At 36.6% G+C, this 17,581-nt stretch overlaps 1 protein-coding gene across 1 annotated transcript in view; it reads right to left on the reverse strand.

The window, feature by feature from the left end:
• PCLO (piccolo presynaptic cytomatrix protein) overlaps window positions 1-17,581 on the reverse strand; it is a 352,993-nt gene that overhangs the window by 99,110 nt on the left and 236,302 nt on the right. The window contains exon 10 of the mRNA XM_031048314.2: window positions 17,305-17,430. Coding sequence (XP_030904174.2) covers window positions 17,305-17,430 — 126 coding nt within the window. The remainder of the gene's footprint in view (window positions 1-17,304; window positions 17,431-17,581) is intronic.

Raw genomic sequence — 17,581 nt, forward strand, 5'->3', positions numbered from 1 at the left:
TTCATTCATGTATGCAGCTCTTCAAAGGTGCTTTTATGAATTTAAATCTATCAAACTGGGTATGATTTTACTTGTTCTTCCACTGACTTCAGTGACAGGGTGATGAGACACTGGAATGGGTTGTTCGAGGAAGGTGTGAATGCTCCAACCCTGGCAGTGCTCAAGAAAAGGTTGGACAAAGCGTGAGTGACATGTTTTAGTGTGAGGTGTCCCTGCCCATGGCAGTAGGGTTGGAACTAGATGATCTTAGGTCCTTTCCAACCCTAACTATTCTATGATTCCATGACAGCTGAGAACTGTGCATGATGTCCAAATTGTAATTTAACACAGATACTTGCCTTCTAGCTGTGGATGATGCTACTAGGAGGACAGCCTCAAATGAGTAAAAGATACTGTGTCATACAACATATATAAGGCTAGACTATATAACAGTATGCAGAAAAATTCCCTGTGGACTACTAAGTAGAAAAAAAAACATGCTGTATATTTGTTTAGGGAGTTCCTGACTCATATAGTCTATGTCATAGTCATGTATGACTACATATATGACTATGTATATGTGTGCATGTGTGCAAACATATAATATCATAGAATCATAGAATCATAGCATAGTTAGAGCTGGAAAGGGCCTTAAGATCATCTAGTTCAAACCCCCCTGCCATGGGCAGGGACACCTCACACTAGACCATATCACCCAACGCTTCATCCAACCTGGCCTTGAACACTGCCAGGGATGGAGCAACACTGCCAGGGATAGAGCATGATGACATATGCATACATATATCTATGCAAATATCACAGAAACATATGTTTAATTTCATTTTTCTGGGACATGTTAGATGGCTTGTCTATTCAGATAGAGATACTCTTATGATGTATATTGTGTACCATGCCAAGCGCAAGATCCTACACCTGGGTCAGAGCAATCCCAGGCACAGCTACAGGCTGGACAGAGAAGAAATTCAGAGCAGCCCTGCAGAGAAGGACTTGGTGGAGAAGGACTTTTTGGTCAATGAGAAAATGAACATCAGCCAGATTCAGTATGTGCTCGTAGCCCAGAAAGCCAACTGTATCCTGGGCTGCATCAAAAGGAGTGTGACCAGCAGGTCAAAGGAGGTGATCCTGCCCCTCTACTCTGCTCTCGGGAGACCTCACTTGGAGTATTGAGTGCAGTTCTGGTGTCCTCAACATGAAAAAGACATGGAACTGTTGGAACAAGTCCAGAGGAGGGCCATGAGGATGATCAGGGGACTGGACCACCTCCTGTATGAAGACAGGCTGAGAAAGTTGGGCTGTTCAGCTTAGAGAAGTCTGCATGGAGACCTCATAGCAGCCTTCCAGTATCTGAAGGGAGCTATAAAGATGCTGGAGAGGGACTCTTCATTAGGGCCTGTAGTGATAGGACAAGGGGTGATGGGTTAAAACTTAAACAGGGGAAGTTTAGATTGGATATAAGAAAAAAGTTCTTTACTGTTAGGGTGGTGAGGTACTGGAATGGGTTGCCCAAGGAAGCTGTGAATGCTCCATCCCTGGTGGTGTTCAAGGCCAGGTTGGACAGAGCCTTGGGTGACATGGTTTAGTGTGAGGTGTGCCTGCCCATGGCAGGGGGGTTGGAACTTGATGATCTTAAGGCCCTTTCCAGCTCTAACTATGCTATGATTCTATGATTTTTTTACTGGGTTTGCTTTCTGAAGCACATGACAGACACTCAAGTCATCACTAAAAGCTTTTGCAAGAATAACAGTTGTTCTCAGTATTGTTCATTTCAACAGTCATTGTATTGGTGGTTATGTAGTCCAAGTCCTTTTTGCCTATGTACTTTTTAAGTGCACATATGCTAATATTAACCCCATGGGCTAAAGCAATACTTTGTTGACATAATTGTGATTTCTACTAAGAGAGATAGGTATGTCCATGAAGCTATAGTAATGAACTTCTTTAAGAATGGTATACAATAATCTATATGATTTCGACAAAATGGTAAATTAAATTTCATCTGTAAATATATCAGAACACTTAGGCATAATTCTTTAGTTCCAAGCATTGTTATGTTGCTGCAATCAAGGATGCTGTGTGATGACCCCAGTTGATAAATTTAAATCCAACAAACACAGAAAACCTTGTAGTACCCGTGGTGCTTAGTAAGCCTTTGCCTCTAAACAATGCATATTACATCCCAAGATACATGATTACACATAATGAATTAGAATTCTTAGTGTGAAGCATTAACAAATATAGGTAACGTTCCTTTACAGATCTCTTGCAAAATCATTTAGTTATAAAGTTTAACACATTCAAAAGTATGGATGTGGGGGGTTGGCCATTAGGTGGTACCACATTTTTCCATATGTATGGAAACTGTAGTCAACAGAGAGACGGTTTATCTGACAGTAACTGTCAGGTGCTCTCCCAGCTAGTCTCCATTCAAAGATAGGACCTCTGAGGTGGCTTTGCAGCCCATCAGTGTGCATCACTGGCAGATATTCACTCAGATAGTTCTGCGCTTCTACCTATGTGTAACTAACTACTCACTTAGTGTAAAGCTGTTTTTATCATATCTACCAGTCTATCTGCATCATACTCAACAAGGGTCACTCTGGCATTTATATATTTTCAGTTCCTTCTTTGGATCTTCACTCTTTCCTAAACTGTGGGAAGCGTTTTTCTTGTCTCATGTTCTCTACAGCTAGTCAATCACAAGAAAGCTCCTACTTTTCAACTAACCAGTCAGCTTCCACTATGTGAATTGCAGAGCTATTGCTGTCAATGATAGCCTGGTACTTCTAAGAATAGTACAGTGGTCTGTGAATAAGAAGATGAAAGACTGTCTATTCTTTCTTTAGCATTGTCTAAGACTAAAATTGTTTCTACTTCCCTAATTAGCACCAGTCATGAAAGTCCTTGCCTAGAATTTGGCTTCCTTTTATCCTTTCTTTCATAAGTATCTCAGGAACCCTCAGCTCTCTAATCAGTCACTTCAGACCCATTTGGAAAGTATAATAATTAAATGTAATAAAAACTTTATTTAGACATAAGTTAATGCTGATTTTTACTTAGCAGTCCCAAAACTATCTGTATGATCAGTAAAGGTATGAATGATATGGTCTGATTCTACTTCACCCACACTATGACAGAACTAATTTAGCAAGCTTGGTGCTCACAAAATGATGAACATTCCTTGAAATGACTCATTTCCTTTTACTGTGTCATCTTTAAGGTTAATTTCATGGGGTTCTGTTCAGCACATTTTCAGTAACTAAGAAATAATCATACCTTCTGTTCATAGAGGTGATTGGTCAGCATCTCTAAATGATACTGTCATTGCACTTGGCAGGTAAATGGTACTTGTCTTTCCCATGCAAATAGATTCTAACAATGAGCATGTACGATGTACCTGACTGATGTACATGGGAGCTTGCTTTTCACTACATTGCTTACCATACAACTCTAGAAATCCTTTGGTCTAATACTAATTAGACCATCTTAATGTCCTCTTTACGACCCGCCTGCTTTTGCTACCTTGTGCCTCGTGGATGATTAGATGATTCTTTCTCATCAGAAGAATTACATGTATAATCTTTAAAGCCTTATGGACTTTTAAAGACCTAATACTTCTCAGTTATTAGCATGTCCTTTTGGTTTGTCAGCAATGGATCCCCAGGGAAAGGTCCCTTACAGTCACAACGTATAGGTAGATACATAACATTACACAGGTAAGTGGATAAACATCCTTTGAGATCAAATAACGTTATTATTTAATCAAATTAGTAATATAGTTCAGTGGGATTCTTCTTAGCATTCAGAAGTGGGCATTGAGTTCCATACTCATTATTCTGCATTTTTTTTTGTATATTATTAGCAAATTTCATTACCACAAAGCATTTTCTCTGTATTTCCCTAATATCAGATGGTAGACACTTTTTTTACACCTTTTCCATGTGACATCTTATTATTACTCAAACTGTTCAACTTTGATTCAAGACCTAAATGAAGGTGTAGACTCCTTCCGCATGTTTTATTTTGGACTGACAGTGACCAGATCCAAAGAGAAGGTTAACATGTTATAAATAGATGAACAAGCTACTTCTTAATTTGTAAATGTTTGTCACATAGAACTGTATTAATGAAAAATTCTTTTTGTGAAAGTCAATGTAACACTGAAAACGTAAAGAAAATCCAGCTTGAATGAGCATCACAGTCCTATAATGACTTGAGTGTTTTACAGTTTGATTGGAAGCAATTTTTAAGAAAGCTGTTGTTTCATAACTGAATGGTTTGGGAAATAACAGAAACAAGTGTGATAATGCCACGAAAAAAAGTACAAGAAACTCACCGAGCAAGAAGTAACTAAGCCGAACTAAATTCCTATTTATTTCAGTTGGGAAAGCCACTACTCAGCACCTCTGACTTTTCCTTTGCACTTTGCAACATATGTTTCTAGGAAAACAGCAGATAAGAACTTACGAAGAGGATTGCCTTGAGCTGTTGAAGAGGAAAATCAGTAAACAGGAGTGTATGCCCTAGAGGAAAGGCTGCAAAATCACAATTTTTGCTTTAATTGTAGGTCACATGACAATACATAATGAGAGATACCAATGCCACAGGAATCACTACTGGACTTCCTCAAAATTCATGAGTATTTCCTTCACAATAAAGTTTTAATAAAGTCTTACTAAACTTTTAAGCTTCCTAAACTGTTAATGTAAATTCCTTCATTTTTATAAAATGCAAATATATGTTAAACTATAATACACTTTAAACATTAGCCCACTATAAAATTTACATCTACAGATCATAGAATCATAGAATACACTTATACACAGATAACATGTAGATAATACAGTTCCACCTAGTGATTGCATATAGAGCCCTTAGAATTAGTCTTGTGAATAGCCTAGAATACAAAGAATTGTTTTCAGACCGTTTCTTTAGATTTACCTTAACATAACAGACACTGAAACCTTCTCACCTAGTGTATGCCCTATGTGTGCTGTGTCTCTCATGTTGCCATTTATTACATTAATAATGCATAAAGAAGAGAATACTAGCAACTAATTTTCAGGTAATCAGTGTTGTGAAAGATGTTAGCTAAAATAAAAGTATACAAATGATAAAAAAACTCCAAACTCAACCGCATGTATAGGGAAAAAGACAGGAAACTTTACAATCAAACAACATAAATCCTGACTTCACAGTAGATTTTTTTGCTACTATCAGATTCAGAGGACTACCTGCTACTTACTGGGAATGACACTATAACATTATTTACAGGTATAAACCATGAAGCAATGTTGTGTCTCTGAGAAAGTCGTGACCAAGATCAGTATAAAGAATAATAACTCCCTGTTTTATCTATGTTATTCTTCCATTGAACATGTTAATGTATCTGTTCCCCTGCTCAGTCTTAACCATTTGCTACAGTATATGGCATTTCATTGCAGGCGGATTATTAATCTTAGCCTGCAACTGTGGTTGAGCACAAATGGCACTATAGTTCAGATCAACTGTAATTCAGATAACACATCAACTGGCAGTATTTTATTTGATTTTCATGCAAGATTAATATTTTGAGAAGGTTAAGAATGCTAATGGCATCCCTTGGGAAGGAGATATGCAACTTGCTCATGTTTAACCCATCCTAATTAAGTGTACCAGTAATATCTGTCATGAAGGAATAAATTGTAGGAAACTAAACACATATATGCTGGGAAATATGCAAGAATTTGAGCCTTGACAACATTATTTGAATACTTTCAAATCTGTTGTTGGTATGATCATAGTTTTATTGAAGACTATATTAGCTCTTAGACTTAAAATACACAAACTACCCTTTCATGCTAAATACCATGGAGAACCATAGAATCCTAGAATGGCTTGGGTTGGAAGGGACCTTAAAAGTCATCTAGGTCAAAACCCCATGCCATGGTGTGGGGTTGGAACTAGACCACTAGATCAGGTTACTCACAGCCCCATCCAATCTCAGAAAAGTATTAAAAAATGATTAGTGTTGAAATTAATATTGTGTCATGAATAATCAATAATGGATGCTAAATTCTGCATCACAGTTTTTAATGGGGATCCAAAGGCTTTCATCATATTCTCCCAGGACCTGGCTGCAGAATTTCCTTCTATATCCAGACATTAAATACTGAGTAGACCAGGAAGCCTTCTCAAAGGAGTGCAATACACCATATATGTGATAACTTGGAAATATTCTTAAGATCTTCATTTTTCAAATGCAGTGTGAACCACCTCACATACACTGTGTCTTTTCAGAGAGAAGCAGAGCTCAGACCTTGGGAACTTAGCTGCTATCTGCCCACATCTGCCAGACACCAAGATTGACAGTCTGAAATCTCCTTTCCTTCCTGTTTCTCACATTTTATATTCTAGTTTAGTTCCCATGTTACATCCAAGAAAAGAAATGTCAGTACATGCTGACCTAAAAATGCTCATTCTATTATGTGTCTCTCGTGAAATCTGATCTGCAATATTCAGAGCAAACAGCTATTATTATAAGATTATTGCTGTCTTACTGAGTTGTAGGCAATTGTCTGCAGAGCCTTGTATTTTGTGTGGTTATCTCTGTCCCCCCACAACTGCCATTCAAATCAAGACTAACTCAATTTTTTTCAGAAATTAGATTTATGTAACTAACAAAACCAGTCTGAAAATTACCTAGAACATATTAATGTACCTATAATGTAATTTCAGAAGTTTTCAAATGGACCATAAAATCCAAAGATCATGCGAGAATTCTGCTCACTGCTGTATTTAGAGAGAAATCAAACAATTTTACATCCATTTTGGATCTGAGGTACTCCACTACATAAAAAAAAAGAGAAATAATACAGATTTCAATGAGTTCTGGCTCAAACATTTTACAGGAAAAAGCATAGCATGCCTTCCTATTTTTCAGGCAATGTTTCAGGAAACATTTTTTTGAATTAGAAAAAGTTCAAAGTTGGAAAAGGTCTGTTATCTGCTACTTGCACCAAGGTACATTTTTATTCTTTTATAGTTTTGTGATTTTTGGAGAGGTTTGTTTTTTTTTGTTTTGTTTTTTTTTTCTTCCCCAAAGTTTTTTGTTTTGTTGGAATGTGAAACACAATTAAGATTTGATATTAAATTTCTGTTTGAGGAAATTATTTCAAAATACAGTCTCTAATAATTTACACAATTTGCAATTCAGTATATTCAATTTCAGTTGCATTTTAAGTTGTGCTTTTACATTGCAAGTATACTTTAAGTGGCTTGTTTTCAGCCTTTTCTTGTAGAAAGTTGAAGTTGTAATTATGTATTTTTACATGGTGAGACTCTAATATGTACTATAGTTAAAATTATAAATCCAGATAAAGAATAGTAATTTTTAATCAACATTTTGCCCTGCTTCTGTCAAATGATATAATTACCTGCCCTTTTCTCTCAAAGAAATCTGAAGATTCCTGTTCAAAATTTTCCCAGCCATACCTTATGGATGATCTAACTAGGCTTTGGAACAGAACATACTTCAGGAACTTTGAAATCAAGTCTTAATGCATTTTTTTCAGAGTGCTCACTGGATTTTTCTTTCTTTAAGCTGACTTTTTCTGTATATGAATAATACTCCTATTTTGTAACATCCTATACTGCAAAACTGCAGAAAATTATTTTTGTTCTTGTTTTTGTCAGATTTTTGGGTTTTTTTGTTTTGATCTGTCAGATCAAATTAAGTCAGAGTAAATTACAGCCCGATTCAGCATCTTCTCTGAAAACAGTTGATACAACATGCTACAGAAGTTGGAACCTTGGAAAATTCTGGAATAGCTATTGTTTTAAATTAAGTACCTCCAGATATTGGTTGGTTTAATTTAAGTAATTTAGGAAACATTTCTTTTTTCTTTATTTCCTCTCCGTCTGTTATCTGATACTTATAGAAAACAGAGGCTTTATCTATGTCACCATGTCATATCTAAGAACACTGAACTGAAGTTCTGTGAGGAAGCATTCCAAATGTGTGTTCAGGCCTTACACATTATCAGGAGCAAAGTCCATCTAAAAGATGGATAATGCTCTACTCTGAGACAACCGACTTCCAGTAGTCCTTCTTTCTTTACAATGAATTATTAATAATTGTTAATAATGTTCCTTATGGTCTTGGAAGAATGAAATGTGCATGAGCCCATCTAGAAAACACTTTGAAATAAGAAGCCATTAAAGAAAGTCTGCCTGCTTCAGTACCTCACTTCATTGGCAGGAACATGTGCTGCTCGTAAGCCTCTCTACTTCTAGGAAGTGTGTCTTGCAAAGAGCTAACACATTGTTAGCCTGCTAGTTTCAGATTACAATAACCTGCACAATAGGAAACACAATTATGGTATTTTTAGTTTCCCAGTTCACTGGGAACCAAAACCATAGTTCAGTGGTTGTGAAAAAAAGACTTTTTCATGCCATAGTAAAATTTTCCTTGGAATGCCATTTATGTGAGCCTAAATACATACTGTCCCTTAAATACAACAAAAAATTCCTGGTTTTGTTTCATGAGATGTGCACCAGCATGCCTAACTCAGGCACTTAGCATCTAAATTTTAGGTTGTTAGTGAGCCAGTTCACCTAAAACAAATATCTACAATCCCTATACAGTCAATGGAGACAGGAGGGTGATTTTGACTACTTTAACTGGTAAGAATAATTGGCCTCAGTTTCGGTACTGAAGGATTTACATTTGACTAGTTTCTTTGTAAACCTCTTAGCAGTTTGTCTGTGAAATCAGAAGACAAGAAACAGAGCAATATAGGCACATATTTTTGATGCTCCAAGTTGAAATTCAACTCCTTTTTAGCACCCATAGTGAGTAGTTGCTATACAAAGGGGCAGGCACAGTTTCTATGTGTCTCCATTTTTTATTTGCCTGTGTATCAGGTATAACAAGATTTAGAGAACACATCTCCTAGTCTATCTCTTACAACCCCAGACAGTCTGCTTTTGTTTGACTAAAGCTGTAGCTCTAGCCTTGAACATCTTGGGCCCAGTAACTTGCTATAGCTGTTTCATCTCTGTGCCCAGAGCTCCCTCTGCATTCTGTAATTTTCACTCCAGTATGGCCAAATCAGAAAAGTCACAGCCTTCCCCTTGCCACCCCTGCCAGTGTGTACTGGGAATACAGAAATAGGAAGTACAACTGAATCTTAACAATATAAATCAATTTGACTTTAATACAGTGTTATAGTGTAATACAGCCAATGTCCAGCCTGCAACCATGTTTTGCTGTAATAATGGACAGATCACATGAAAAAGAAAGAAAGAAGGAATTAAGCTCTTTTATAAAGACAAATGAACCTTAATAGTACTCACAGTGACAAAATACAGGCAGAACTACCCAAGAAGAGTAAGAGGAGAAGATTTGGACCACATGGATAGGTGATACCTGTCAATGTCAGAGGCAGAAAATCAAAGCACCCTTGACGTGTATGAACCCAGAGGACAGTGGAGAGTTGTATGGTCCCAGTGGGAGTGAAGACGAAAGCTATGTGGGCAGCCTGATGACAGCACTGCCTATTGCTGTTTCTGTTGTGCTCAGAGAAACAGGGCTTCAGATATTCTCTGGAAACAATGAAGACTCTTTCCAAGAAGTGCCTGGATATCTTCCTACCAGGAACTATATACATCAAGGTCCTGAATAACAGCTGTTAAAAGCAGTGTGTCTGATAACTGATTGTGTGGCTCCACATAGTGCTTTACAATAGCTAGTAGTGCTTTCTAATGTGATCCTAGTGGAATGCTACTGAAAGTTAGTAATGACACCAATGACATTTTTTCCAGCATTTGTGTTATGAAGCATCTGATAAATGCTCTTAGTCTGACCTTTGTGATTTTTCTCTGCTTCATTGCCTCTGGAATGTCTAATGGTTGTGTTTGCATCTACTCTCCGCTTGATCCATCCAGGTTATTTTGCTTGTCTTTATAAATTAAACTTACCTATTAAAAACTAAACAGAAACTCCCTAAAGAAATATTTTGATGAAATTATTAATTTATTATTAAGAATTCAATTTCCTGGTGCAATCTGCATCACAGCGCTTTTTCCAGCAAAATTGATTTTCAGCAATAATTAGCTTTTCAAGTATTTTCAGATTTCTTGGTTTTAAAGAATATGTGGCACATAATGAGCCTAAGTGCAGGAGTAAAATATCTGTAACTTGTGGTATGCAATATGTCCTAATATGTATTAATTTAATGCTTATTTCTCCTAACTTTAAAAAAAATATAGGTGCCCCATACGTTTTCCTTTCTCTTCTGCTTTAGATTACGTAAAAAAGATCCTGAAAGCTCAGTCTATACAGCATCTGAACTACTTTGTAGATCCAAGTTACTCTTCAATAGATATTTTCAGCACTGCTTTTTATTGCTGGGAAATTAAATATAGAACAATTAGAGTACTGGGCAAAACCATTACAAACTCATATTACCTGTTTTATCTCATTGAAACAGATATTTTAGGTATACAAGAAGTTTTTCTAATAAAGTATTCTTGCAAAATCCCAGCTATATTATTCTGCCAACATCAGATTAGACTATATCTCCAAAACCTGGATGCTCAATATTGTAAAACATGGAAAAGAGTTATTATCCAAGTGTATTCCAACTGCCACAAAACAGATTTAGTAAATAAAGCTGTGGACAGAGTTACAGCATCCAGCTCTCACAGATTTCCATGGCAAACATTCATACTGTAAGCTTTTCTTCTACCATTTCTTTCTGTAAGTCCCACACAGGTGCTGAAATAATTTTCACTCCTCCTGGTGAATCCGAGTTCTTTCTCATATCTCAGCAAATGGCCAAATAAAAGTTTTAGTGCAACTCAGCTCCCAGCATATTAAGAACAGAACTGAGACCACTATCAGTAGGATTGCATATGAAATAGCTAAACCAGTGTAAGATAGGTTTTTCCTTCTTTTCTTCATTATAACAGATATAAGCTTAATTGTGACATTATCCTCTTTGTTGGGATGTCCCTGCTAACTTAATTTTTAGAATACTTTTGCTTTGAAAACCTCACAACTTTCTAACTGTTTAAAAGGTATTTTCTCATATGCTGAATGCCTACCGCCATACATAGCAAGAACAATGCTGCATGCTCATTATTATTTATTTGCAAGAAATCCAAGGCAGAACAAAATACACGCATGTAAGAGGAACACAACTATGCAAGTGAAGATTTACAGCTGATAGGGGGCACTTAGGGGTTTGTTTAGATTAAGTTTTTTCTGATGAGCTTCAGGGCAAAGCTTTCAACCAAGTGATGGCATTGCCTGTTATTTTGTTCACACTTCCTTTGATAAAGTCAGGTTCTGCTGGGACAGATAAACCTGAGCCTGTAGCCCAAGGGATGTGTTGACAGCAAGTTCTCTTGTCTACTGACACCACAGAATAAGCACAACAGAACAATAAATCACTAAGACTAATGGTCAGAGAACCGGGTAGTTAATTCTTTGTCTTCTATGCCGTAACAAGGGAGTCAAATTGCAAAATGGAAGTGCAGGATGGGCAGAGTATTTCTATTCCTTTAAGGTCTGATCCAGAGTTTTTTTAAGATATTTCCTTCCCTCCTTGTGTTCCCTTTAATTTATTTTCATAATTTTCCAGCTTCATCATGCTATCTACTTTCTGCCAGAAGTGTAATTATTAGAGGGACTTAAGAATGCTGGCTCTTCACTACCCTTACCTTCATGATGACTGGAAAATCTCTTTTCACTGTGATGCCCCAATCAATGTTTCTAATTTTAGCTGTCTAAACATCAAGCAGCACTCACTACAGTATTTTAAAACACAGAAAGATCTGGTGCCTGTTGCATAGATGACCAAGATCAGTCAGTGCTACGCTTAAGCCCATATATAGCTCAGAGGTAAGATGGAAGGGTGGCAAGAGGAGTTAGAGGGAAGGATAGTAACTTACTGCTTCTATTCTGGTTTTCCAACTATTGGGTGCCCATAACCATTCCAGCCACACTGTGGCTTCTGCATGCAAAGCATGTTTATGATATGACAAGAGATTTGATATGATGGACAGCCATTATACATGCAATTGCATTTGCAAAAGACCTTCTGAAACTGGGTTTGGTCTTGTAATTCAGCTATCCAAACCAGCCCAAAAATGCTTCAAACAAGCTGCAGAAAAATTGTTTCTATATTTTCTTATTTGTCCTTTCATGGACTGGTCAATAATTCAGTTGCATGTTCCACTCTTCTTCTGGGAGGACTTAAAATAAAACATGTGTTTCCAATGCCACTAAATAATAAGCCTCAAGACAACAAGTATTGTTTTTTTAAGTGCAAGGTGTCCCTGCCCATGGCAGGGGGATTGGAACTACATGATCTTAAGGTCCTTTCCAACCCTAACTATTCTATGATTCTAACAAGAATTTAAAAACTTGAAAAGTTATGAATGAAAACTTATTATCTGAAAACATATGAAGGGAAAATCCCTGAGCAAAGCTGTGGTGAAACAGATTCTGGAAGCTGGCTAGTTAGCACTTTTACTTGGAGGAGTAAGAAAGATTTTATTGCCCAGAACAGAGAAAATACTTTGCAGATTAAACAGTGATCCTAGTATTCCAAGAGGTTCTATACAACATTGGTTATGCCAAGATTAATTTTACTTATACTAGACAACCAAAGTACACTTAATCATATACCCATATTGGCCATCTCTAGTCCACTGATCAGCCTTATTTACATTTTTCTCAGAAGCTTTTAGTTTCAATTTGAGGAATGATTCTGTTTATTTGGCCTCATATTAGGGGCATGAGAAAGAGAGTAAGATGTGTAACAAAGGCTGTCTTACAAAAGGAAATTGTGACACTTCAATACATATATAAAAACATGTAAGACTTTCTATAGAAGGAGGAAAAGAAGCTTAAATAAATAGGGATAAGAGGAATAGGAAGATTTCAGCCTTATTTCCTGAAGGTATCTGAAAGTTCTGAGATTGCGTAATTTTCTAAACACGAAAGAGAGCTCTGACATTCCTAGTAGAGACCCATTCATTCAAAATACTCTGCTGAGAACTGGCCATGTGCACAGTTAAAAGCAAACAACCAATTTGGAAAACTGACCACCTGCATCTTAACAGTTGAATGTAAGTCTAAAAGATACTGAGTACATTTCAGAACTCATTGTCATATTCAGATTTCAATGCTGAGGACAATGGATGTGCATTTACCTACTCTTCATCCTGCCAAGAGGCTGGAGGTAGCTCTTCTTAAAGGACATTTATTGTGTTTTGAGGAGCTATGTTTCTTGCATCTTAAGGAGAGTAGTTATTAATCCAGACCAAAACAAATGTCTAAAGACTGGACTGACATGCATGGCACCATCAACTACCGCAGAACTCTCAAATGGCAGTGTATTTTCTCTGACCTACTAAACAGTGTTAACACGGTGGCATTTTCTTTCATTGTCTGTACTCACATCAGGTAGTTTTTCTTATACTACTGGACCAGCTTCAGGATGGGGAAGCATAAAAAATCACTGTATGATGAATATTTTAAAATATAACATCCAAAATTCGACTGAATTTAACTGAATAGCATGTCTCTTTGCTAGCGTGGACTGTTTATCCACTAAAATTCCACAGCGAAAGTCTGTGAATCGCAAGATAGGTGGCATCCTTCCCTTCTATGCTAGAAATGTTCCTTTGTGACATTTGCTATAAAATAGGAACTGGGAGTGCTATTTCAATATTTGTAATAATAGGAAATTTTGTCTATATATGATACATTTGTCATACTATATATATATTTCCTATTTTTAAGTTTGGAAAGATATTATTTAAATGAGGCATACATGTTAAAAATAAACCTGCATCCATAAAGCTTCAGACAGGTTAGCAAAAAACTGATCAGTGTCATGGTTGCTCTTCAGTGGAGTGTCAGTAAAAAAAGTAAGATCATCCCAAATCAAGATCACCTTTAGCTTCTAGACCACGCAAGCTCCCCAGACTGCAAGAAGACTGGAAGTTCAGGGGAACTCTTCATCTCAGTGAATGTCAACTGGCTCAAGCACTGCAACTCATTATGCTTGGATGACTGAAAATTTGGAACAAAGACACTCCTGGTTCAGCACTTCCCAGGCTCTCCACTCAGCCTCTTGAAATGTTTCAATAAGAAAACTTGAATGCTGAGGGCATCCAGCAAATTTATAACAGTTGGTAACATATTAATATTGGATTTCTGCTTTTTACTCTAGGTTCTTCTGTTTCTAAAAAAAAAAAAAATGCTGGCAGAAATGCCATTCATCCAACAGATTTACCAGGTGGAACATAACTGAACTGTTTCTGTCAACACGAGAGGGAGCACAGACACAGCTATCAAATTGACACAGTCCCTGCACTTGATGAGCTCAGTGGAATGAGTCTTCCACCTACAGCTTTTGTAATGCCAATGAGTGATGAATCAGAGATATTTTTGACATCTGAAAGCAATTCAAGGTGAAGGAATGAAGAAGACTGATATTTGCCAGTCAGAACTATAAATAAACTCCAGCACTAAGACTCCTCCAAAGCTATTTAAAAAGGCTATAATTTTATGGATTGCTATTCCCTAAGGAAAGGAATTCTAGCTATATCTTAAATTGTATTTCTTCTTATATGCAGTCATGCAGCCAGCATGCAGGCCTTTGGCTTCCTTCATAATCACAGTAAATCTATCCTTGTTCTTTATGTTACCAATAGGATTTTCAGACCTGACCCAGTGTTTTTTGGTTTTAGAATGAGAGGAATTAATTAAGTTGACAAGATTTTTCACAGTGAATCATGTTCTTAGAAAAGCTAATGAGTCAAGGTATTACCTTGTAATGACAGTAGCATAGTAGCATTCATCAAGCATTTACTTGATGAATTTGAAGTCACACAGCATTTCAGCACAAAAAATGACTCAGGATCGCTATACAAATTACTAATATGTAATTATCATTTACAGAAGAAGTTTTCTGTGTTCTCATGTGATGTGAGAGACAGCAAATAACGTGAAAAAGACAGCTAGCCTCTATTTTCAGACATAACAGCATCAGCAATATTAGTAGCATTAGCAGTTTGGCTGGATTTCCATGGATCAATATGAGAGTGATTGAAGACCTCAGTGGATTTTAGCACTTCTGAAGGGTAGAAGTTAAATGTGCATCAACCACAGCTCCACTAAAAAAAACAAACAAAACGAACAGTGAAGTAGTCAGCCATCGAAACATAAAAAGTAGCAGGTATCATGAGAAGGTAACTGACAGTAAGGGGAAGTATTTGTCTTGTATGCTACAGTAATGGCACATTTGCAGAAATCATTTTTGCTCTCTGACAGTACACTTAACACATCAATAGTAAAACATATTCTGGGACATTATGCAGACAAATTCTACAAAGTATAGTGATTTTGGTGGAGATGATTTATGCCAACACACCCAAATCAAGGATACTTGTATAAAGATCAGATCAGATCAGAAACAGGAGTGATCATAGGCTGTGAGAATGAAATATAGGAATAAATAGTTTACTGTTCTGTTCATCTTTCTAGAAAATATGAATAAACCCTTCAAAATACTTTATGTGAACAGACAGAAAAGCAAACTGACATGCCTGAACTTTTCCTGTAGCTATTGTAAATCCAAGATGTTCTTGATCACTGCTAAAATATATATTAAGTGAAGATCTCATTAAACCTTAATTTCCAGAGAAGCTCCTGACAACAGAAACCAAAAGACCAGAGATAATCCAGGTAGTAACTGCTCATCCTCTTTCTTGAATGTCCAGTCCTGGGGAAATGTTGAATAGCCACATTCTCCTATTTACCTGCTGGTACTGAAATGATGCATGCATGATGTAGGATAGTTATGAAAGACCTACTGTTTTGTATGGAGGGAGCTAAAATGAATACTTGCTTCAAAACACACTAAATTAAGGTAAATTGTTTAATCATTCATGTGCAACAAATAATACTATTCTATCATTTAATGAGTGAGATACCAGCCGTAAAATATGAAAGGCAGAATCAACTTGAAAAGACAAAAATTAAGATATTTTTGTTGATACATCATTTCATTGAAATTGGTGTATATACATCTTCTTTATGTCTATCATTAAAATATTGACAAAGAAACCACCAAGGATGTAAAAAGCAGCAGGGTGAGGGCAGGTGGCACTGTTTTGTAATACCCACAACATATTTAAATTATTAGTTTTGAATACATTCTTTATTCAATTTGCTAAACTTTTCTATCTGCAAAGTACTTTTGACTTAATTGTGACTTTTATTGCATGCTTACTATTCAAAGAATTTAATGTGAATTGAATTCTGCTTGGGAGAACTATTATTCTTGCTTATCTTACTTCTTTTGTTATTTTTTTTCCTCAACTTCTGTCTTTATTAAAGAAATAAAGATTATTAGTTGAGTGAATTAGAAACAAATGTATTATATTTTTGTCCATGAATAAACTGACATTTCAGGTGCATACAGAAATACGTAGGAAGAAAGGACCTAGAAAATACAGCTAGGGGGCCATTTATGTGATCACAGGTAGAAAAACGTTATTAAACAGAATTATCACATTTGCAATAATCCTAGAAAAAATAACTACAACTAAGACAAATAAATTTCAACTAGCTTTAGTTGCCTAAAGGACGATATGTAGTCTAATGCAGTTTTCTTAAAATCATTTAAATGAGGAAGACACTCCAAATTCTTGAAACAATCATCCAACCTGCCTCAACAGGCAACACAGAAACAGAAGCATCTACAGAAGGACAATTATTTAGTCTACCACAGACTTCTATCTTAAACTAAAATTAGGTCAGGTAAATTTAGTCAAGTCTGACTTTAGGGAACTTTGAAAAAAGTTAGTGCACGTCACAGAGACAACTGGAACTCTGATCTGTTTTACCTGTGCAATGAAGAAATGTAAGTAATCCCAAACATAGATACCTAGATGATCAAGCCATGTTAAAGATCTTCAAAACAGAATGTCCATGAATATACACTGATGGTGCATGTCTATGATATACAGCTGGACTCGCAGACAGCATGCTGGCGTGTATTACCAAAGACATGCCATAATATGGTTCATCATGGCAATTTCCATTGGCTACAGAAGTCATAAAATTACCTTCTATCAGCCATTGTCTGCTTTAGGATTCATGGAGGTTTAGAGGGGCTCTTGGGTGCCCCTCACTCTGTGCACAAGATTACACATCTTGTGCAAGAGAAAATGTATATTATAAATAACTCTACTGAAGTAGCAGTGCTCTCGTGGTTCCATTTTTTAATCATGCATTTATCTTACCTTCTATCAGCTTCCCTGTCTGCTCTGCATTGCCCCCAGGCAAGATCTTGGCAACGTAAGCTCCAATTTCTCCACTGCTTCCTGGAATTTCTTTCCCACCTACAACTCGGATTCCCAGACCATTGCCTGTGATCAAAAGAAAGAGAAAACTTTAAATGAAGATGAAGCAATGAATAATTCACTGATCAGAAAAGAAAATAACAACTCAACAGAGGTTACTGAAGGATGTCACAAAAAAACTTCTAGCTATGTTTGGAAGTTTAAGATTAACTGCAGT

Source organism: Melopsittacus undulatus, chromosome 5 (genome assembly GCF_012275295.1).
Source record: "Melopsittacus undulatus isolate bMelUnd1 chromosome 5, bMelUnd1.mat.Z, whole genome shotgun sequence".
In the NCBI taxonomy this organism is placed as follows: domain Eukaryota; kingdom Metazoa; phylum Chordata; class Aves; order Psittaciformes; family Psittaculidae; genus Melopsittacus; species Melopsittacus undulatus.